Here is a 23,054-nt window from a genome sequence, read left to right as displayed (position 1 = left end):
ATTTCCTAGATGTTAAGCAGTGTTACAAAAGATGGATCTAATGGTATAAATCAGTATCTGATGCAATTCTTGGAGCTCTTTTGGTGTTAAAAGAACCGTGTCAGTTGAGAATTTGATGCTCCAACTCTTCAGTTGTATTATGAGGAATTTGGGAAAATGCCTGATTGTTCCTTCTTTCAACGAGTGGAGTTGGCACTTCAAAATCAGGGCCCTGAGCATCCCCGTCAATGTTTTATATGTATTTTTCTATAAATTCTTACATATATTTTCTCTAAGTCCATGGCACCTCTTGAGTTAAAAGTCCAGCTTTTGATTTCCCCAGTCTTTGGCTGTGGTAGTATTGCTTTGTTCCCCTCCTGAGAAGGGAAAAAAGAATCAGAGTAAGTACAAGTGCAGCTCTGAGGGCCAAAGGTGTGGTTTAAACCAAAGATTCACAGCATGTATGTGCTTTGCTTTAAATATTCATCTGCTGTAAAAATGCATCTGTGATGTGGGGAATGAAGGAACCAGGGGATGTAGCAGCCACTTTTAACTCTCCTCCCCATCAGGAGCTCTGCAGTGGGTCTCACTCTTGTTTATGACTGCTGCAAAAAAACCCACAAAAACACAAACGGCAACATTTTTTTTTTGACCTAAAATCTTGCAGAAGCAAGCTATAACCTGGGCTGGGATAAAGTTGTGCTGCCTGATAGCTGCCTTTTTATAATTACCTTCCTGTTCCTGCCAAACTGTCTTCTAATTTGAGGAAATTTTAATAACTGTTTTGTATATCCTTCCCTTAACCCTAATTTGCTAAATACGTGCAAATTTCCATCTGGTTCTGCAGTGGTGCTCTGGATCCACTGCATCGAAACATCACTGAAGTGGACCAAAGGAGTTTGTTTGTGTTGTGTAACCCCTGGCAACAGACTTTTGGGCCATTTCCCTGACAGCAATTGACTCACATTGAGCCAAGCAGTGACTCCACAGGTGTGGATGCGTATAGGAAATTTTGCACACGACCAAGGCAGAAAGAAACGAGATGTGGTTCTAACACATCCCTCCAAGTGCTATTTAGTGGTGCTGCTGCAGGTGATGGTGGCAGGCTTCAGGTGGGAGTGAAGCTGCCAGAGTAGATAAGATCACTGGAATCCACCTCTTTCCTCATTCTGATTTTGGGGTTTTTTTGGATCATCAGTGATGAAAGGCCTTGCAGATGAAATAAAGCATTTTATCTTTCCAGTTGAAAGTGCAGCAGTTGACTCGTGATTTGATGTGTGCTGGTGAATAATGCAGAGGTTGTTGCCTTCCCTCCTCTTTCATCTCTGGAGTGACACTGCAGACTGTCAGCTCTCCCATTGAATAATTGTGTCTTGTGTTGTGCTTCTTTTGTTGTAGAGCGATCGTCTTTTGATCAAAGGTGGTAAAATAGTTAATGACGACCAGTCCTTCTATGCAGACATTTACATGGAGGATGGGTTGATAAAGTAAGTGAAGCCTCATGGTGGGATTGGGTATGTACAGAAATGCACTGCAGATTGGCTGGAATAGCTTAATCTCAGAGAGATCTATTAAATTACAGTGAAAAATTAATATTTCCACGTCTATCCTGGTGTTTAATGAAGGAGCTTTAAAAGCAGGGTATTTAATAAATAAACAACCAGGCCCAAACCCTGCTGGCTCCAAGGAGGTACTTACATGTGCTTAATTTTAGCCATGAGAGCAGCCCCATGCTGAGATGACACATGTGTTTGAAGTTATCTGTGCTGTAAAGTCTCACTGAGTTATGACTTCAGATATTTTGAATTCAGAGTTCAGCATCCTAACACAATTCTCTTTTAGACTTGGAGGCTGGACTAAGGTGACCTCTGGAAGTCTCTTGCAGTGATGACTTCTCTGGGTCTGTGATGCAGAGATCACTCCAACCCCTCTTCAAGTAAAAAAGGACCCTGTAGTGGAAGAGGTTCAGACTTCTTTCTGTGTTTTCAGGCCTGGAACATATGTTCCTGGCACACTAAATGTGTTACAGATTTCTTTGGAAAATTATTCCTAGGAAAAAACAGACAAGCTAGAGGTTACAAACAAGGAATTTTCCTGTTCTGGCTAAACAGCCAGCACATGTGCTTTTTCAATCAAGGTTAAAAGTTAAAGGAGCTAGCCAGAGACAGCTAATTAATTGCATCCACTACTGCACTGCTAAAAATAGGTCTGTGAAGAGCTGGACTGGAGAGACCTCTGAGGGTCTCACCAGGAATTTGGTAACCAATATCTGCCTGAATTTATGCTTGTGTAGAGACTCTGTAATACTTACATATGAGAGGAAGGTAGAAAATAAAGAAGCAAAAATTCTTTCATTGTTCCAAACCAATAGCTGTTAGAGAGCTGGAATCAAGTGTTGAGCTGTTGCTTTAAAAAGCCCAGCCACTGGAAAGCTGTGTTGGGTGCAGTGATCATCCATGACCTGCACGGCCCCTTCCAGAGGGGCTCCTTCTTTCCCTTCCTTTTAATGTTATCCTAAAGTCCTGAAGGAATTGCACACTTAACTCACCGTTAGGCAACTGCTTCCACGGGAAGAATAAAGCACCCTCAGCCCTATGTGTGCTGATCCTGTGCCCTGCTTTATATGGAAAAAGACAACAGCAGCTAGGCTAAGTAGCACAGGGGTATTTGTTTACAGGCTGCTTACCTGGGTGTGCCTGACCTGCTCCTCAAAACCTCTTTCCCCAGGCAAATAGGGGAGAACCTGATCGTGCCAGGGGGAGTGAAAACTATCGAGGCCCACGGCAGGATGGTGATTCCTGGAGGGATCGACGTCCACACCCGGTTCCAGATGCCAGAGCAGGGGATGACATCTGCTGATGATTTCTTCCAAGGGACCAAGGCTGCATTGGCTGGGGGCACCACCATGATCAGTAAGTGCCTGCTTTCCTCTTCCACCAAAGCTGGGCTTTTCTCTTTCCCAGATAAGAACAGGAGCTTTGGGAGTCACCTTGTTCTGAACCACTGGGTGATGTCTGGTCAAGTTGCTGGGCAAAGCTTGTGGGAATAGGGGTGGAAAAGCAGGACCCCAGGATTTCCCCATCTTGCAGTTGTCACTCATTTCATTTGTCTTCCCTTGCTGGTGGTGTGACTTCAGCAGGTTTTTGGCTGTGCTGCTGCTGAACCAGTTGTCTCTGTGACGTCTGGCTCCGGAGTGAGGAGCAGATCCCCCACATTCCTGTGCTTTGGTCCCTTGTCTGTGGAAAGATATCTATTGTGTTTCTCACACCCACTGATGCCAGTGTTCAGTGTGTCTTTGAAAACTGGACCACTTATTTCGGGATCTGCTTTAGCCACCAGGATTTTTTTTAGTGTAGCTCCACTTGGGCTCATCTCCTCCTTTGGAGAAAGAGAGGAATTGTGAAGTAAAAATACCCCAAAATAAAAAGGACAGGCAGACTGACTGTTGTGCTGGCAGCAGGATTAGATACTTTTGGTATCTAATCTAATCCCTTCTGCCTCTAAAATGCCTCAGGAATGACTTCCAGGCTATCCGTCCCTGCTTATGTTTGCCGCAGGATCTTAAAACTCCACAAGCAAGTCATAGTCATAACCTTGTAACTTTGTTTGAGCCCGAGGAAAAAACCAGCCCTCTGTTGCAGGGCAGCTGATAGGTATAAAAATCTGCCATGGTGTCCCAGGCTCAGTTGCTGCATGTGGGAATGAGGGATAAAGATGAGAAGTGATCCAAAATCTGAGCATCTCACAGTCTTTCATGTACTCTCAGGTGCTGCCACTCCACAAGGAGGGGAGTTCAGGTACAGAGGAATAAAAGAAGCTGTTTCAGAGCATGCATTAGTGTCTGTTGTCCAGTCTATGGGTATAAGGAGATCTTAAGCACAGCCAGAAACCAGCTTAACTCTCCTCAGTTCCAGCCAAGCCCTGCGTGGACTGGAGTATCCTCATCCCCCAGAGCGTGATTGTGAGCAGTCCTTGATCCCTGGCCTGGTGGGTGGACTTGAATGGATTGACAGGAGGCTGGAAGTTGGTCTTAGTTAATGCTTCAAAGAAATAATCTTAAAATAATTCAGGAAATTATTTTTCATAACATTTTCACTTCAGAGTGTGAGGTTTGTGTCTGAAGATAGCCTCACCCACAGAGGGGATGTGGCTGTGGATGATCCCTTTGTGCACACTAATACCCAGTTCTCCTTCAAATCTTTGCTGTCAATTTAAATCAATAGCACTGAAATGCTATTTAATTTTTTTTATTTTCAGCCTCAGTTCATTGACTTTGTTTCACTGGTTGTTCCTTTGTTAGAGTAGCTGGTTCACACTTGAGTTATCACTTTGTTCTTCCTTGTTAAGTTGAATTAGATCAAAATAACATTCTCTGTCATCTGCATGTGACCTTTCAGCAGCACTGTTCCCCTCAGTGGCGCTTTTTGAAAGTAGAAATTGGTTTGGCAAATTTTTTATGGAGTAGCCCTGTACTTTGGATGCCTAATTTTACCTCTGCAGAGCCTCCTGTTTCAGAAATCCTTTATGTGTGTAAATATTTATTGCCTTTATGGCTGTAATATCTAAATACTTCACTAATGATAATGTAATGCTTTTCTGAGTTAGGGAGGTGGGAGGAGAATACTGCATTTTACAAATTCTCCTTTTACAGCTGTGAAAATGAGCATAATTTGGATTATAACCATGAGCAAACCATTTAGAGGAGACTAGGGATTAAACTTTACCATCCTGAGTATCTCAGATAAAGACACCAAAATACAAAACCATCTCTAAACAACAAAAAAATCCTCCTGAGACTGCAGCAAGGACTAATTGTACTAAATAGGATGATGGAGAGACATTTCTGGTAGGTGAGAATCAGCAACTGGAGCAGCAGAAAGCAGGATGAATGATCCAGAGTAGACTTCAAAGCTTTGGAGCCTCTGCATTGTGTCAGCTCAGCTGTTTCTCTGGGCAAAATTACAGCATTTGGAAAAGTTCTTCCACAGTGAAGCTCTGGTCAACACTCTCTTGGTGGGTGGCCCTTGGGCTTCCCCAGAGCAGGTGGAAGCTGTGGTGGATGGCAACATTTTTTCTCTTATGATTAAGAGGACAATATTTGGTGAACTGGATTCACAATATCACAAATTGCAGCCTGAAAATGACACTCTTATCTCATTGTATGTTTTAAATGCTGGGATTTTACAAAGGGAATCTGTTCCTCCCGTGGACTTGTATCCAGCTGTGTCTCTATTCTTCAGTCTTTTTTAGGAAAATACACATCTTTTTGGATGTGAGATCTGTGGAAAAAACCACCCAATTTCCTCATTAGTGCTTTTAGCAAACTTTGTATGATTTATTTACAAATACCTTTACTCCATCTGTTTCTCTGCTCTATGCATGACCCTCACTTTGGGCACAAAAACAGCTTCCTTAGCTTCATGCTTCAATTTATTTCACATTTTTGTGCTGGAGGGCACTTTAAGGCTGTTTACAATCGTTTTAGGGAAATACTTATTTTGCATGCAGTTTTCAGTGAAATTGAACCAAGAACCTTGTATAGGTTTCCACTGATGGTTGGTTTATAAAAATCGTGGGTGAAATTCTGACTTTGGTGAGTTTTGGCATCGATCTGCAGTGCCAGGAATCATCTGGAGGATCTGCTTTGGTGAACCTCATTTTCAGCTCAGATCAAATTCAATGTTGCCTCTTTAATTCTCATGGCAGACACATCCAGGGAATGCACAGGAATGTAACCTGTTTTATCCAAGCCCTGTCCTTATTTGCTTGTTCCTCTCTAAATTCATCCCTGCAGCATCAGGGAGGGGGAATCAGATGGGTCCTGGTGTCAAATGGAACAATTGTGTGGTTTTTGTGGCACCAGAGGAGATTTTTCCTGGTGGGAAGCAGATCTAGCTCCAATCCAGGTCTTCCCAGCTGATCAGTGAAAAGGGGCTGGGGGTGAGGATCCAAATCTGCCCTTTTGTCTCTCAGTCCCTTGCTTTCCTGAGCCCTCCCTAGGTTGCTCCACTCAGGAGTTAGGGCTGATTGCTTTTTCTGCTGGCTCCCCTGAGGCCATCTGAGCAGGAATTCCAGCTATGATCCTTCTGTCTCTCCCCTCTGCAGTGCCAAAGGCAAGGCTCCAGCTGCCTTTGCTAGCAGAGGAACAAACAGAGTTGGTTTTGCCTGAAATGACTTATTGTGATATCTTTGTTTTTCTGCAGTGACAATTTGCACAGTCCTTTTCTTGGTCCCCACCTTAGAAAAATACTGGTGTGGGTATGTTAGCTGAAAAGCCCTCCCTCTGGGTTTTAGGATAACATTGCTCTGGGAAAGAAACTTGGATTCTCGCCCTTTTGAAATGTCAGAATGCAGTGTTTGGGCATTAAGTTGAAAGGAGAATTCCAGAATGCTCCGCAGAGAATTTTGATGGAGAGAAGAGTATTAAATACGCTCCAACCTGTTCTGGTTGCTTCCCTAAACTTTCCTGTATTCAATGGAAAGAGAACAGTCCTTCCAGAGTTTTGGAAAAGGATTCTGTCTGAAGTTGCCCTTACAAGAGGCTAAAGTTTTGGTGAGCTAAAAATGGCATTTTTCATAGACTCACAAACCATCCCGAGTTGCAAGGGATGATCTCCAAGGATCACCAAAGCCCAATGTCTGGCTCTGCACAAGACACTTATTTTTGAGTCCCTGTTTTCCCAATCTGAGCTAGGTTAATACCCCAGGATATTACCCAGTCCCTGGAGCTGTTAGAGGAGGAAGAATCCCTGCTAGGAACAGGGTGGCCTCTTGGAGCCTGGTGATGGTTTGGTTGCTGATTAACTGTGATGGGTGAAATCCCCATCAAAATCAGTGGAAAAATTCCCCCTGATTTGAGCAGGGGCAGGATTGCCTCTGTCTGCTCCCAGCCCTGCAGAAGGGATGAAAAAGTTAAGCTCTGTATATTTACTGGCTCTCTGATCCCTGAGCCTGTTTAATGTCCCAGTGAGAACTCCATCCATCCAGGCCAGCTCCCACACACATTTGAGCCCCTCCTCCCAGACTCTGCTTCTTCTCTGGTATCTGCTGTCCTTGGGTGAAATCTCTTGCTGACATTGCCTCTCTTGACTCAGTCAACCACTGTTATAATCATAGAGAGAAATTACAGTGAGAGAAATGATAGCTTTTTCTGGCCTGGTGGCTTGGAAGCCAACAGCCTTTTGAACTTGAGCAGCAGTTATCCTAATGACATGGGGAGGGAAGGCTGGGGAGGGGAGCCTGTGTATCTTGGGAAGTTCAGGAAATGAAGGGGAGCCTCACATGGGCTGCTGTTGGCTCCCTAATTCCTGACCCTGCAATTAAAGAGCTCCTGTGGGCCGCACGGCAGGGGTTTGAGCAGGGTTTGAGCTGCCCAGCCACAATCCAACTCAAAGTGAGGTGACACCAGGTCTCCCAGGTCATTGTGAAGATCACCACCTTGCTGGAAGGAGGTGTTTCTAGTCAGGAATGATTCCTCACCTTTTGGGTTTTGATCTAAGTGTGACAGAGAATGCCCCAAAGGAGATCAGACTCTGTGACAGTCTCAGCTTAAAGTGGGGTTTAGACAGGATGAGGATGTGGGGTGGTATTTAAACCCACCAGTGGAGATTAAATTCTATTCTACCTGACTGGGTGCATTTATTTTGTGTTATTAGGGTTAGTCCTGTGCTGGTCTAGAGTCTAAATGGGAAGAGGAAGAGAAGGGAAGCAGAGACAGAAGGGGGTGACAGCAGTGGTCAGGCAGGGACTTGTGGCTGAGCTGGAATTATAAAACCAAGTGTTTTGCATCCAAGAGCAGCGACCACAGAGCTGCAGTGTCTCCCCAGGTCCCTGGCTGTGTGTACACAGCACTGCATTGTTCCACAGGCACCAGCCCCAGTTTTGTTTCTCTTTGCACCTAGAGATGAAAGAGGAACTGTGCTCTGGGACCGGCCCTGCAGACGGACTGCCCTGGCTCTGGAACTCGTTTCTCTTTCTGGCAGCGCTTCTTCTGCCCCAAAGAAATGTTTAATTCTCTAGAAACATAGTGAAAGTGTCTACACATTATTGGGGATTTCTATGAGTAGGAATCCTTGCTATCTGTGACTAGAATAATGACATCACCACACAGAGGTTCAGAGTCCCTCCTGCCCTGTCCCTCCTCTCTCCAGCTCCCCTTGGTCCTTTTTACACCCCCAAAACCAGCCTTGGCCCCGATTCACCCTAAATCTCTTTGCTTCACCAGCTCCCAGCTTCCTGCTGCTGTGTTTGTACCTTTCATTCAGGGCAGGCTTAAAATCCTTAATGAGAAAGTGGGCCTGTAAGCAGAGCTGGGCAGTTCCCTGGTGTGAGCTTCTCTTCCCGAGCTTTTAAACCCCTCTAAGTCCATTAGGCTCTGCCTGCAGCGGATTGTGCAGCCTCTGTCCAGGGCTTGCTCTGCTCCCAGCATCCCAGCAGTGCTGGATGGGATGCCCCATTGTTCTGGGGGGGATTCCAGTGGGGGCTCATGGAGATATGCCAAGTCCTTGATGTCCCTTGCCAGAGAGCACAGGAGGAAACAGCTGTGCAGACCTCAGATGTGTTATGTGTTTCTGTGTGTGCTGAGGGGGAGTTTTTTGACCCTTTGGGCCATAGCTATTGTTTGCCAGCTCTCTGTGCTGTGAGGAACGGGCTCCTGTGGGGAGCACACAGGGACTCAGGAGCCGTATGTCTGTGTCTGGGATGATGCAGGAGACCTGTGGTGTGGTGGGATGTTTAACACTGGTGTCACACACTGAGCTGGGCCATCATTCCCTCTCAGTGCTGAAAGGTGAAGTCATTCGCCCTGATGTTGGGCTGGAGTCCTGTGAAACCTCTGCAGTCTAGCCTGGCTTGTTTTTGAGTCAATCAGGAGGTTTTTATCTGTTTTCCATCTTTTCCTTCCCCAGAGCTGCTGGGGATCCTGCCCCTTTCTCCTCTCCATCCTTCTGCCACTTGGTAGCACTGATATTTTTAAAAGAGCAGGTGAGGGGTCACTTTCTCTGTTTGCTTTGACCCATTCTGCTCCAGCCTCTTCCTGTGCAAGAAGGAGGGGATGGAATAAATTCCATGCGTGCTGGAGCTTGGTTTAGTTTGGAACACACAAGGGCTGGAGTGGCAGCAGTTCTGACAGTGCAGATGTGACTGACCTAGATTTTTTCATGCATCCAAAAAGAGGGATTTATTTCAGGAGAAATTAACCTGTGTTGTCTGTTGATGCAATAGCACTTCATGCCTCTTATTCAATTTAATGCTGGGGATCAATGATGCTGCTTTCCCACTGCGTGGGGAAGAGTTCTTTTGCTTGAAGAGCTGCTTTGAAGTGCTTTTCTTACAGAATCACTGAATGGTTTGGGTTGGAAGGGACCTTAAGGATCATCTTGTTCCACCCCTTGCCATGGGCAGGGTACCTTCCACTACCCAGATGGTTCCAAGCCCTGTCCAGTCTATCCTTAAACACTTCCAGGTATGGGGAACCTTGAGCCATGGCCTCACCACCCTTATAATAAAGAATTTCTTCCTAATACGTCATTTAAACCTGCCCCCCTTCTGCTTAAGGCCACCTCCTCTGTCCTATGAGTACGTGCCCTTGTGAAAAGTCCCCAAAACCCCCAAATTTTTGCTTTCTTTGTCCAGTGCTCTCATCCCCAAGATGCAGGCCTTAGAGATGACACAGGAGTAAAGAGCCGGTGGGTCTCTCTGATGGGCTGTGTCTCACCCAGCCGCTTACATCCATGGGAAATGTACATGATGTTTTCATGGGGGCTGGTGTAAAAGTTGGCTCCTCCAGGTCGGCTGTGGATGGAAAAAAAATCTTAAAATAAAATGTTATTATCCACCTCGCTTCTTATAACATCATTAGCTGCTTGTGATAGGTTTTCAGAGCATGTGTGTTAAACCTTGCTAGCTAAAGTGTCCTAATCACCTTCAAGTCTTGACAAGGTCTTCAAAGAAGCAGTAGGAAGTGATGCCACCAGCTCTTTTCTTGGCCTGTTTTTCTGGGCAGGGAATTTTTGCCTCCCCACCAGTTCAAGGTTCAACACCTTGGCTGCTTTTTCCTTCCTGTGAGCTTGACTAAGCAGAAAATGCCCTGGTCAGGCAGGACCTTTCAGCTCTCCACATTGGAAATTAGCTCTGTGTGCCACGGGAGGGAAGCAAGTGGAACCTGAAAGAAGCAAAGGCTGTAACCAACTGCAGGATTCCCCACTTGGGATGGATTTGGAGTGCTGCCTGTGGAGTGGGATTTGATGTCTTTGATCAGCAGAGCCATTTTTCCCCTCTTTCCTTCAGCCCCAGTGCCTTTAGACTTCGTAGATCCCATCTGTTTCTTAGAAACTGGATTTTTTTTTTTTTAATCTTTCTGGTGAGAGGGAGAATTGTTTGAGGAATACAAATGAGCTCCTCCTGTCTGGCACACTTTAATCACACTCAGGAACTGCCAGTTGTTAGCAGCTTGGGGCTGTGCCTGCATCTTTTCACAGCCCTCACTCCCATGGAAGCCGTGTGCATTGCAAGGAATGCAGGGATGGACATTTACAAGTTATGGCTTCTGGGAGAACTCTTTTCTTCCCTTGATACCCTGCAATTGGTGTTGGGACCTCCTCTGTGACAATGGGAATGTCATTCCATTTCTTCATGCTGGTTGCTGGCTGTCTATAATGGGAGGTGGCTTTGTTGCTGAGGGGTTGTGGTTTTAATTCAAATTAATTAAGCTCACCTAGAGCCTCATACCATGAGTAAAAAGTGATTATTTTTGTGAAGAGCTACCTGAGAAGCTGGTGTGGGGACCACTGGAAGTAAGGAGGTAATCCCTGTCCCTCCCACTTGACATCTGCAGATCCAGAGGAGTGTGCTTTTGGCTTCCTATGGAGGTAAAAGAAGGAACTTGTAGAATTCACATGCAAATGTGAACTGGGAGATGCTTTGGTTGGTTTTCAGAGCCCACCAAAAAGGGCTCAGCTTTTGGAAGCTTCCCTTCCCATTTGTCCAAGTGTGTTTCCACCACATTGCTTTTGTCCCTAGAAGCAGCTACATATGTACAGCATAGATATTTTTGGATCTGGGGGATTCGATGGTGGTGTTTTACATATGAATGAAATTCCCTTGCACAGCCTCCAAGCAGCAGGAACTGGGGAAGGAGATCCTGGCGAGCCCTCCCAAATTATTGCACAGCACTGAGTTGGTGCAGGGTAGGGGGAAGTTCCTAAACTGCAACACCCTGAGTGGTTTGTGCCTCCAAATTGGGGCTCTTCATGGGCCTGGCAAAATTCCAGACTCCTTGAAAAGCCAGGCAAGGCCAGTTCAGCAGCCAGGGACTGTGTCACAGGATTCTCTGTTCCAATATTCCAATATTGCTTAAGAAATATCTCATTCCAGAGTGGCTGTCAGTTAATGATACTTTCCAGCAGGCTTTACTTTACTTCAGATAAGATTTCTGAGGATTATATCAGTGTCCCAAGAGAAGAGTTTGGCTACTGATGGGCTACAAAGGACTTTTCAGCCTGATGGGCAGAGACTCTTTCCACTGTGAATGGAAAAAGTTTTGGAAAGCTTTTGTAGTGCAGCTGAGTAAAATGTAGGTGTGCAATGTGTTCTTAGAAGCAGAATTGGGCCATGGAACCAGGACCACAGCTGAGGACTCTGAACCAGTCAGTCCTACTGCAATGCAAACACTGTCATAAAGGGGAAGGTGGCAGCTGTATGGAGCATCTCCCACTGAGCCATCCTGCCCAGATCCAGGGGCAGTTCCAACTGTTCATGGGATCCCAGAATGTTTTGGGTTGGAAGGGACTTTAAAGTCCATCCAGTCCCACCCCCTGCCATGGGCAGAGACACCTCCCACTATCCCAGGTTGCTCCAACCCCTGTTGGCCAGCCTGGCCTTGGACAGGAATGGGGCAGCCACAGCTTTTCTGGACAACCTGTGCCAAGACTTCCCCACCCTTATAGTAAATAATTTCCTTCTAATACCACATTTAAGCTGAGGTGTAGAAAGCAACAGTTGCCCCTAAAGACTTGGTGCATGGATAAAACAAAAGTTAGATCTTGTGTGTAGGAGTTTCCCAAACCAGTTTGCCACAGGATGGGTGTCTCTCTGTGGGTGGGCAGCTCAGGTCCTGCCCAGGAGTGAAGCTTTATGCCCCAAACCTTGGACTCTTCACAAGTCTAGGAAAACACCAGACAGCTTGTGAGGCCAGGCTGGGCTGGCTCAGAGCTGGAGGAGGAAGTTCAGCGGCTTGGGGAACATGCCACAGGAGTCTCTGTTTATTAAACTGGGGATAATCTAGTTAGGACCTCCCACAGGTTAATGATTTCAGCAAGCACAAGAGCTAATTTGCAGGCAGTATGGGTGCTGCAGAGTGGAGAGAACACCTGCAGATGGGCAGGTGTGGTCAGGAAATGGCTGTGTGAGGGACGGATGTGCTGCTTGATCCTTGTCCATTGGTGGAAACCAGGTTCTGCTGCACCTCCCACCAGGTTTTCTCCATAAACATTTAGGTCTGATTCAGCCCTCACTTCCCTGCCTGCAGTTGTGTGTGAGTGTAGTTTGAGTGGGAACAGGATGGGGACTGCTGGTGTTGTAGCAGAAGTGGCTGTGGTTTGGTAGTGATGGGTGACAACTTCCTCCTTGGAACATGATGTCACCTTGTTACAGTCATGAGAAGAGGAAGTGTCTGGTTCTCATCCAGGCAGGGGAGATGTTTACTTGACAAATACAGGGCTTTTCTTTTCCTCTGTATTAATACAAGCTGTATTAATAAAAAGTGCTTGTATAGAATCAAAACTCTTCACATTTAGTTTATTTTTGGGGGGGGGGGGGGGGGAAACCAACTTTTCTAATGCCAAACACACAAAGCCCTCTCAGAACCACTACAAAATTCCATTGTAAAAACTGGCATCCTGCAGTCGTGTTCGTCTTCATCTCTAACGCTCCTGAAACAGCCCTGGGCCATGAAATGAAGGTGAGAATCCAAAACTTGGTGAGAATAATGCCAGGCCAGAACTGTTCCAGCTTCCCAGTGAGTGGAAAAAGCCTAAGGGGCAGGACACATCTCCAGTGACCTGAGAGGGACAGAGTTGGCTCATGGCACGTGATCTTTTGTCCTCCTGTGTCTGATCAGCTCTTGCCCCTTGGATGTGTTATTAATTCTTGTGTTTTGTCTTGACTTGAAAGTCATGGCTACGAACCAAGGTTTTTTTCCATCTCAGTCCCTCAAGGTTTACAGACCAATTCATATGGAAGCCTTTGAAGCCCTGTGTGCTCTTTTCACGGCCTTCAAGTGTGGAGTAATGCCTGAAAGAAAGGATAAATCTTGGAACCACTTACATGTCTCTTTTGAACTTGGTTCCCCTCCTTCTCTGCCATGGTGACCTCCTGAGATACAATGAATGCACAATAAACCTGTACTGGGAAGAGATGGAGCCTTTTTTTTTGATCTGACCTTAATGTGCTGCCATGCCAGCTGCTGGGGGTTATTAATAATTGTGTGAATTCTTTATGTTTGGGTCCAGCTGGCCTCAAATTGTCAATTGTATTTTGGATGTAATCAGCCAAAAGGGCAAGTGAAATATCTGTATGACATCAGTGAGGGAATAAGGGAATGTTGCAGTCTGAAAATGTAATCAGTGGAGCACGGATGTGTCTGATTCTTCTGAGCCTGGTCCAGCTTCTGATTTCTCCGCATCAGGTCTTATAAACTGGATCTGAACTGACAGAAAACAACATGTGATGTCATTTAGGCTGCCTTTACTATGAATTTGGCAGGCATGTACAGGACACCAGTCCTTGGGTAGTTTTATTAGTACCATAAATGCTGTTCTGTGCAGGGCTGTAACTCCTCAGAATAATCTCTTTATTCCAGTATCTTTTCTTGGGGAAGGGGGACAGGGGGGAGGGAACAAGAATAAAATATTGTGGGAATAAATCCCCACAAATACACAGCTGAAAATCTGGTTGCTGGAACCAGGATGTGAAGAAAATCCTTCATTTGATTTCTCTTTAGCTGAGGTGCATCAGGTCGATGGAGCAGTTTCCTTTGAAGGGATTTTGTCACTGTCCTTCCTTTTCCCAGATCAAACCCATGACCCAGAGTGCGGTTTAGAGGAAGAATTAGGATGGAATCAGAAAAAAAGGAGGTGTGAGGCTCTTCTGGATTGCTTGATTTGGGATTTTTGAGCTCAGAGGAGGGTTGTGGTCTCTGGGTGGGTGCAGGGCTGCTTAGCTGGAAATTGGGGTTTAATTCTTAAATCAGAATTCTTGTTGCTGAAAATGGCTTTGTTACTGGATGGGGCAGCTTTTGGTAGCTCAATTCCTTGACACATAAAAGGGTAATGATACATAAAGGTAGAAGGAATTGTGATATTTTACCAGCTGAGAATTTGAAGCCTCTGGATGAAATAAGGTCTGTGATGATGGTATAATCTATGGGTCAGTCAAGGGCCTGACTTTCAGTTCACAGAGATTGATTTTATTCCTCTTGCTTTCACAGAATTACTCCCACTTCACATCAGTGCCAGGAGAATATTCCTGCAGCCACAGCCTGACAAGTCCAGACTTCTAAGTAGGGACCTGTGCAATTACCAGGGCTGAATTTAATTACAGCCTCTCAATAAAATGGCTTGTGACAGAATGTACAACTCAATAAATTCACCAGATTTCACCACATGCAGTTGCTGTGGGGATTAAGTAGTATTAAAAAGGCAGATGTGTTTATAGTGATCAAGTTGCTATTTAAAGTTTTGGGTAGGGGAGATCTGCCTGCTAACAGTTAAGCTTAAATGTTAAGGATTTTCACCTTATAAACTCCTCTTAAACAATAGGCACATTTAATGCTGATAGGAGCAAGAAATAATGTGTAAAACTGCAGTCTGTAATAGCAACTGGAACCATCCTGAATACATGGTTTTTATTACATACACAATTTTGGTAACATCTGACCCTAATTCATGTTTATATTGTCCATTTCAAACAGTTTTTCTCCTTCCTGGTAGTGGCATTCATGAGCTAAAGCCCCAGAAAATTTTCATGCATGCTTTGGATGACACTTAATTAAACCAGTTGAAAAAAATCCTTTCCAGTGGAAAGCTGGAAGCATGGGCTATTAATAGAAGCTCCAGGAACGGGTTGTTTGCAAGCCAAGGCTTGCTCAACTGAGGCAGGATGCAAAAAAGAAAAAAAAAAAATGCACATGCCACAATGCCAGGAAGCTATAAAATCCATTAATCCCCACCCATGAGCACATCCATCCCAAAAGCAATCCCTTTTGTTTTCAAGGCAAGGCAAAGAGCTTGATCCAGCTCTCCCTCTGAAGCAATAATTTCTCTAGAGTTTAGCAAGGGGTCAAAAATATAATGGCATTGCTCTTCATCTGCATTTTTTTTTAATTTGAGAGAGATTCCAAGCGCCAGAAAGAGATCATATGGAATTTTTCTGGCTCTAGTCTCAGAGTATCCTGCAGGCTGTTGGGTAATTCCCCAGCTTTCTGTGCTGGATCCCTCTTGCCCATCTCCCTTCTTGCTCAGGGTGCAGGTACCACCCTGCTCCAGGAAAGCTCTTCAGGAGCAGAAAGCCCCAGAGTTTGGAAAAGGGAGCCAAGATGTGATGCAACATTTCCTAAAGCCACCATTTAAAGCTGAAATTGGCACCATTTTCAGTGGGCTGTGGAAGTGGTTTTAATGGCTGGGAGCAGCTGGATGAAGACAAGGAGGTGTTTCAGGCCAGCCTTAACTGTGGTTCAGCTTTTAGGCTGCCCTTTCTGGAATCAGTTGTTAGACTTGATCTGTGCAGGTCCCTTCCAGCTCAGGGTATTCCATGATTCTGTGAATTGTGCAAAAAAGCAGTAGGAACGATCTGAACTTTGAAATTACTTGTGTGGATGGGATTGTGCTGGGATCTGATTTTAGTACAGGTTTTGTGTTAGTACATGATAAGAATGTGTTAATAATGGGTGATGCTAGCACTTCTAACCTTTTTTCCATGATTTTTCCATGCTTATGTTAAAACAACACTGCTTTATTTTCCCCATGCTTGGAGCATTTCATCCATTCCCCTAAGTTTTTGCCTTCCCCTTTCATTTCATACCCCATTATCTCCCTACCAGCATCTAACCAGTTTGGCCCATGAGACACAGAATATTCCAGCATGGCTGGGTGCCAGCTTTGGTGCAGAAGAGCCACATGGATCACCCAGTGTTGTTGTCTCACTTCAGCTCATTGTCTGCCTTTAATCCTGAGCTGATTAATCTGCCCGAGGAGGAGGAGGAGGAGCGAAGGACCCTGAGCTGAGCCGGGCAGGCAAGAAAACAGCCCTGGCTGGTGGTGGGTGGGAGCTGCAGCACTGGGAAGCAGGAGCAGGTGCACCTTGTAAGCCTGTGTGTAATGACAGGAGAGCCAAACCAGGAATGGGAAGGGTAATTAGGAGTCTGGATGATTTGGGCTGGAGCATGTGTGTCCACAGGTGCTCAAATCCCACTGCCCTCAGAGGGAGGTTAGAATTTGGATTGTCCAGGAGAAAGACAGACTGTCCAGGTATTTTGGAATCCTGTCTGTGTTTAATAAGGAAAAAAATTAGAACATATGTAATGTATAAAATAGTTTTTCTCATTTTTTTAAAGAATTTCCTTTGCTGGTGTAACAGCCTTGTTTGCCCTCAGCCCTGGGCTGCTGCATTTTGGGTTCTGCAGCTCAAAAGGTTAAAAGATAATCTACTGAATGTTTTCTGCTCTTAGCTGAGAAACCAGTGTAACCCTGAGCTTGGCTTTGCCCTGTGCCTTGCTGAGAATGTGTTAAATAAAGCAAAACATTTGGATTAGACCTGAATTTCACTCAGATTCAGGGAGCCACTACAAGGCCCCAAGCTATTTAATTTCTTCTTTGAAGATTTCAGCACTGATGAAGTGATTCTTACATTATCTTTTCCTTTTCTTTTTCTTTTTTTTTTTTCCCTCTCCGTTTTTGTTTTTTCTGTTTTTGGAACAAGCTTTTAGTTTAAAAATGAGCTGGCAACTTCCTTCTCAGACCTCAAGCGGCTGAATTCATTTGCACCGCAAAAAAAATCAACAACAGGAAGAAAACATCTGGGCTGGGAAGCACTTCAGATCAAGGCTGTGGTGGTGGAGGGAATAAAGGGGTGACAACAGCCTGTGTCACTGCAGTTTGTTTCAAGTGTGCCCTGCAGGCGTGGGGTCACCCGGGGATTGAACATTCCTGGTTCCCGAGGTGATGGAAGGAAAGATTCGGCAGTGGGATGGGATTCCCAGGGAGAAGGAGCATTGTGGGGTCAGGACAGCACTGCTTTTCCCATGGGAAGCCTCCTGGGAATTCTCCAGGAGGGAGATTTGCTGTGAGCTGGGGTAGGTCAGCCCTTGTGTCCATGGTCCTGGGACAGATCATCCCCAGGGGTCATCCTGGAAGCCTGGGGCTGTGGGAACGTGGTGGGATGGAGCCTCCATCAGTTTCTTGTGCTGTTCTGGAGCACGGGGACCTGAAAGAAAAAGCTTTTTGTTTTACTCTGAGCTCTTGAGCTGTGCCTGAGGGCTGGAAGAAGCTTCTCTAAGCTGCATTTCCATCTGGCCATCTCAACAGGCAGAAGCAGTTTCAGAGCTCAGTCCTTTCAAGAGCAGAAAAAGAGTCAACCTTGCCTACTCTCCTTTCCTGGATCTGGGCTCATTTTTACTTATTTGGTCTCCTCCAAAGCCCACCTTGCATGGGGGGGATGTAGGCCATGATCTTGCAATGTGTTTGGCCCCTTTCATTGCACAGAGGATGGAAAAATCAAGGAGACTGCCATTTGTGTCTGAATTGCCTCCAGACCAGGATATGGTATTACATCCACTTTCTCCATGCCTTTTGTGCAGCATCCACTGCTCCTGCTTGCCTGCTGTGGCAGCATAGCTTCCATCCTGCCCCAGGGTCAGGTAGAGGACCCCAGCTCTTGGGCCCCTCTCCAGGGATGTCCCTGTCACCATGACTGTCTCTTGGTATGCTCTGCTGGGACCTTCCCCTGAGTCCCTTCAGACCAATTCAGTCCCAGGGTGCAAAGGCTCTCACCTTGCACTCTCAGGCTGCTTTCCTGCTGAGTTCTTCCATGTGGATGTGGGGAAGTGGTCGTTCACTGATGTTTGCCTGGCAGAGCTGCTGTAGAGAAAAAGTGAGCTGTGTTTTGAAGGGGCAAGGGAGTGATTTGGCTGTCAGGGAGCTATGGGGTGCTGCCACAGGAGATATTCCCAACCCCTGGAGCTGACTTCCCTGCACACTTGCACCAGCACTTCCATGCCTGACTCTTATTGCAACCAGCTGTGGTTTGGCTTTGTCAGAGAGCTGACAGAGCTCCCTTACCCCTGGTTCCACTGCCTCCAAAAAATCCCATTTGTCATCCTTGGGCAGTGCATGAAGTGAGGTGGTGATAAAGCTCTGATCCCTGACAACACAGTCATTCCTGGGACCTCCAGAGCATTCCCAGGGGCTCAGTGCTGGGCTTTGAGGACTCTCTGTTAACCCCTTGGTGCCTTCAGGCACGATTTCCCAATGCCCACAACCCATCCATCATCTTGGGGCTGATAGAGCTCTGAGAGCACCTTTAGTCTCAAGTGGAGATGGATTTATTCCTGTGATGTGTTAGAGATTAAATGGACTTTTTTTGGCTTTTTAATTAGACATTTGTGTAAACCTGGGCTTTCTCCACATCCCATTGGAAAAGCAAAAGGAATGTTATTTTTCTCCTTGTTGTTCCTTCTACTTAAGCTAAAGATTAACTTTGACAGAGCAACAAGGGCTCTGTACTGGCCAAGGAACAATTCAGGCTGGAATTTAGTGGAAGGTTTCTGACCACTGGGGTGGTCAGATCATGGAACAGAAATTGGATGATTTTTTTAAAAACAGGTCAGTTTGTTGTCTGCTTATATTTGGGCTACTTTTTGCAGTGGTGGTGAAAAGCACATCCTTGGTGTGGTGCCAGACAAGAGGCAAATTTCCAAGTTTTCACTCATAGCATGGATTTCTGTGATGGGTACAGGGGGAACAAAGAGACCCCCAGCCACTCCTGCAGCCCTGAGCTGATGAAAGCTGCAGCTGCCAAGGCAGTAAGGATGTGCATATCATGTCCTTGCCTTGGTGTGATGCTGCCAGGGGAAAAAGCCTCTTGGAAAGCAGAAATATTCTAAGCTGTCTCCCTTTGCATAGGGGAGAGGGTGGGCAGCGTTTTGCAGCAGGGATGTTGTTTTGGGTGAGCTCTTGGCTGCTGCAGTGTGTACACAGCTCAGGCAGCTGAGAGGTCTCTGCTGACTTCGGTGACTGAGGCTCGTGGCTGCTCAGGAGAGCTGGGCTGCCTTTCCCAGTGTGAATCTGGTTCCTTAGGCAGTGCAAAACCAGTAAATCTTGGCTGCTGTGTCTGTGTGGGGGCAAAGCAAAGCTTTGTTCTGCCCTGGGGGTGAGTGGATCCCAGGGGCTCTGTCTCTCATCCCAGCTGTGACTTAGAGCAGCCCTGATTGTCACCATAAAGTTAAAAAAAAAAGCTGCTGGGATTTCTCTGCTGATAATTGAAGCAACTTTATATTTTTCTGTGTGTTCTAATGTAGATTCAAGCTGGACCCTCTCCTTCTCCCCAGCAGTGCTTCCCAGTTTGTGACCCCAAAATCACACAGGCTTTTCCCGTTCTCTCAGCTCAGTATTGGAGATGCTGACTTGCTTTTTTTTTATTTCACTGTGTCTTTTGAAGAGCTCAGAGACTCCATGTGCTCAAATAAAAGCCAGGAACACTGAGCCTTCAGATCCAGGTCCCTTGCATCACCCACTGAGGCTGTCCTGCAGCTGCAGCTGCCTGTGAATCCAGTTGCTGCTGGATTTGGTGTGAGGATCAAACTAAGCAGGTGCCAGAGGCAGCAGGACCTTCTCAATGTCAGAGAGATCTCTCCAACCACTAATTGTTGGTCCTGCTTCCTCCAGTCCTCTGGAAGGTGCTCCTGGTTGAGATGTGTAACACCAACAGCTGTAGAAACAGGTTGTATTAGCATCTCATTTTCCTTCAGCTGCTGCTCCATAATTGACTTCTGTGCTGCATTCTCTAGAAACCACTGAGAAATAAATTGCAAACTTAGAAATATTTTAAGGGGAAAGAGGATGCCTTGATTTGGCAGCCTCTGCACAGCTGTGCTTGCTATCCTGGGCACCCAGGAAAGCTTCTGCACCAGCAATTTACCAGTGCTTTGGTTGTCGTTCCCAGTTGACCACGTGGTTCCTGAGCCTGGGACCAGTTTGCTGACGGCATTCGACCAGTGGCGAGAGTGGGCGGACAGCAAATCCTGCTGTGACTACTCCCTGCACGTGGACATCACTGAGTGGCATAAAGGTGTCCAGGAGGAGATGGAAGCTCTAGTTAAAGATCATGGTAAGCCAGGGAAGCCTTGCCCCTCCTTGTTTTTCAGGATCCCCTATTATTTAGGGCTGTCTCTCATGCAGTATTTTACTTTTATATCCCAATAAAGCTGTTTTAGGCCCATTCTGGCTCCTTGAGAAGGTTTGGGCAGTTGGGATTGCAGAGGGCTCAGGGGTTGGGGCACACTGGTGTTGCAGCACTGATTTTCCCGAGGTGAATCTCTTCCTTTCCCCATGCAGAGCAGCTCCTGTGTCCAGTGAAGGTCCTTCGGGTTCATCAGAAGGTCCTTCGGGTTCATCAGTGCCCTTGATGATACCTGCAGCCATTAAAGTGCTGTAAACAAGGGAAATAGGAGCCCCAGGAGGACCAATCCAGCTCTGGATGCTAAAAGTGAAGAGCTGAGTAAAACGACCTCATAGGTTTTCCCCCTCTTTATTTACCCTTGGCATTTCATCCTCAGGCTGGAGTAATTTTCCATCCTGTTTGTAGTTTGAAAACCCAGCATTTTATGCCATAATAGGAGCTTCCCATACATGCTGGGTGAGAGCTTTTAGTGGTTCCAAAGGCTGGAGAGGAAAAGCCAGCTTAGGATCAGTCAGGGTCAGTCTGGACACGTCACAGACACAGATTTCCCGTTGTTCTCCCTGGAGGGTGAGGGGGATCAGCCATGCAGGCCCAGTCTCTGCTTTTGGGTGAGATCCATTTTTGCTTTTATTTTGTTACTCAACCTCCTACAGTGAATTCATGGAATTATTGCTGGCAGCTGATTTAGGGATTGTAGTCCATGGCTTTACTCCAATGTGCTCTCTTTCCCCCAGGTGTGAATTCCTTCTTGGTGTACATGGCTTTCAAAGATCGCTTTCAGCTCAGTGATTCTCAGGTAGGAAGGAAGGCTTTGTGTTTAATTTGTCACAAATTAGTGTTTAAGTTCAATATCCTGGGATCTGACACTCTATCCTGGTTCCAATCTTTATGTGTGTAACAGTACCTAAGATTGGCAACAGCACCCATAGCTCTGCTGTGAAGATTATATTTTTAATTAAAAATAAAACCTAACCAACAGCAAACCCTGAAAGGCCTGGCTGTGGGAAGCAATGGTAAAACTCTCATTTTGAGAGGTTGGAGGTTTTTTCCCAGCTCCTTTGGGTTAGAAGCAGTGGCAGTTCTTTGAATTGCTGCTTTATGCCTCTGCACAGGGCAGGACAGGGGGATCTCTGGGCTAATTATAATTATTCTGTTTGGAAGCTAAAACTGATCCTGCTCCAGAGGTGTTTTTTTGGTGGTAGAATCACTGGGACCTTAGAAAGGAATTAATTGCCCTCCTGTTTGCTGTTCTGGTGGGCACATTTGGGCACATTTAGCTGTTCGGAGGAGCAGTTTATGTTTCTGAAGGTGTGGGAGAAGAGGAATGCCTGGGAGTGTTGGTGTGTGAGTTATCTCTGAGGGCTCTGGAAACATTTTGATGAGGGAACATTGATGGCGCCAGTTGGGGGTTACTGGACCTGAGCCCTCTCAGACTGGTTGCTGGAGTGGGAAATCACACTGCTCCTACCTCCAGATACTGGATTTCCATGGAGAACATGCCCCTACCACTCAGATATAAGGGATGTTTTTCGTGCCAGGCACCAGTAAATGAGACATCAAACAGGTACAACTCTGCAAGTCCTTTAAAATCATCCAGCTGTGGGGCTTGAGTTGTTGCTGTTTCTTCCTCTCGTACTCCAAACCTGCCACTGGATAATACTTCTTTGCCACATCAGCAGCATCCAACTGTAAAATTGGGAAATTCAGTGATAGGCATGAAAATGGTTTGCTTCTCTCCAGCAAACCACATCTTATATTGCTTAGTGCTTCTCTTTCTCTTTTCTCCTCTGCAAAATTCTGTTTTCTCTGGGGATCTGGGGTGTGGCCTCACCAACAGGTGTGTTCCTGTTGTGATGTGTGTTACCTGTCCCCCAGATTTATGAGGTCCTGAGTGTGATCCGGGACATTGGCGCCACAGCCCAAGTGCATGCTGAGAACGGTGACATCATTGCTGAGGTATGGCCTGTTTGTTCTCTGAGTATTGGCTTCAAATGCTGGGAGGGGTTTAAATTCTGACTCCTCCTTTGCAAACTGAGAGCCACCAAAGCATTTGAGAGCATGGCATAGTTGTACTAAGGGTGTGAGTGGGGCTGTGCAGCAGTTTTTAACTCCTTTGACACTGATAAAATAGGTTTTTGTGGCAGCTTACAGTTTGGGGTGGATATTGGGCATCTCTGCCTCTCTCCCCAAAAGTGAAAAGCTGGGTGTGACTGTCACTATGTGGAACAAATTGTTCTGCAGGAAATAAGAAGAGGGGGAGTGGGAAGGGATGTAGCTTCATACAGTACATGGGATGCTGATGTTTGGGGTCTGTTTATCCTCCAGCCAGGAGCAAGGGAGAAATGTTAATAATGTATTCAATTTAATCTTATCTCCAGCTCATTTTGTACACTGTGTCTCAAGCACCCAGAGGATTTCTGTGTTCTTTGGCTGGGCAAGAGCCCACCCCAGTCCTTGAGCCCAGTTGCAGGACAATTTTTTCCATGAGTTATCATTTTGCCACATCTTATAGATGATTTTATAGCCACAAATGAGTGCTGAAAGTCGAGGGGCTATGAGCCCAGTGTGAAGCGAATCCAAATAAAAGGTTTCCTTGACCTCCTGTGAACAAATCAGCGAGGTTT

The 23,054-nt window shown here is 46.0% G+C and overlaps 1 protein-coding gene across 2 annotated transcripts in view; it reads left to right on the top strand.

Moving 5' to 3' along the window:
• Positions 1 to 23,054, top strand: part of DPYSL2 (dihydropyrimidinase like 2) — a 52,611-nt gene that overhangs the window by 12,109 nt on the left and 17,448 nt on the right. For both annotated transcript variants that reach the window (XM_036396809.2, XM_036396811.2), the window contains exons 2-6: positions 1,378 to 1,466; positions 2,707 to 2,891; positions 20,194 to 20,358; positions 21,165 to 21,226; positions 22,306 to 22,386. In XM_036396809.2, coding sequence (XP_036252702.1) covers positions 1,378 to 1,466; positions 2,707 to 2,891; positions 20,194 to 20,358; positions 21,165 to 21,226; positions 22,306 to 22,386 — 582 coding nt within the window. The remainder of the gene's footprint in view (positions 1 to 1,377; positions 1,467 to 2,706; positions 2,892 to 20,193; positions 20,359 to 21,164; positions 21,227 to 22,305; positions 22,387 to 23,054) is intronic.

The sequence above is a fragment of the Molothrus ater genome, chromosome 28 (assembly GCF_012460135.2).
Source record: "Molothrus ater isolate BHLD 08-10-18 breed brown headed cowbird chromosome 28, BPBGC_Mater_1.1, whole genome shotgun sequence".
In the NCBI taxonomy this organism is placed as follows: Eukaryota; Metazoa; Chordata; class Aves; order Passeriformes; family Icteridae; genus Molothrus; species Molothrus ater.
The sequence above is the reverse complement of the archived record's forward strand: the minus strand, read 5'-3'. Positions and strand labels throughout refer to the sequence as shown.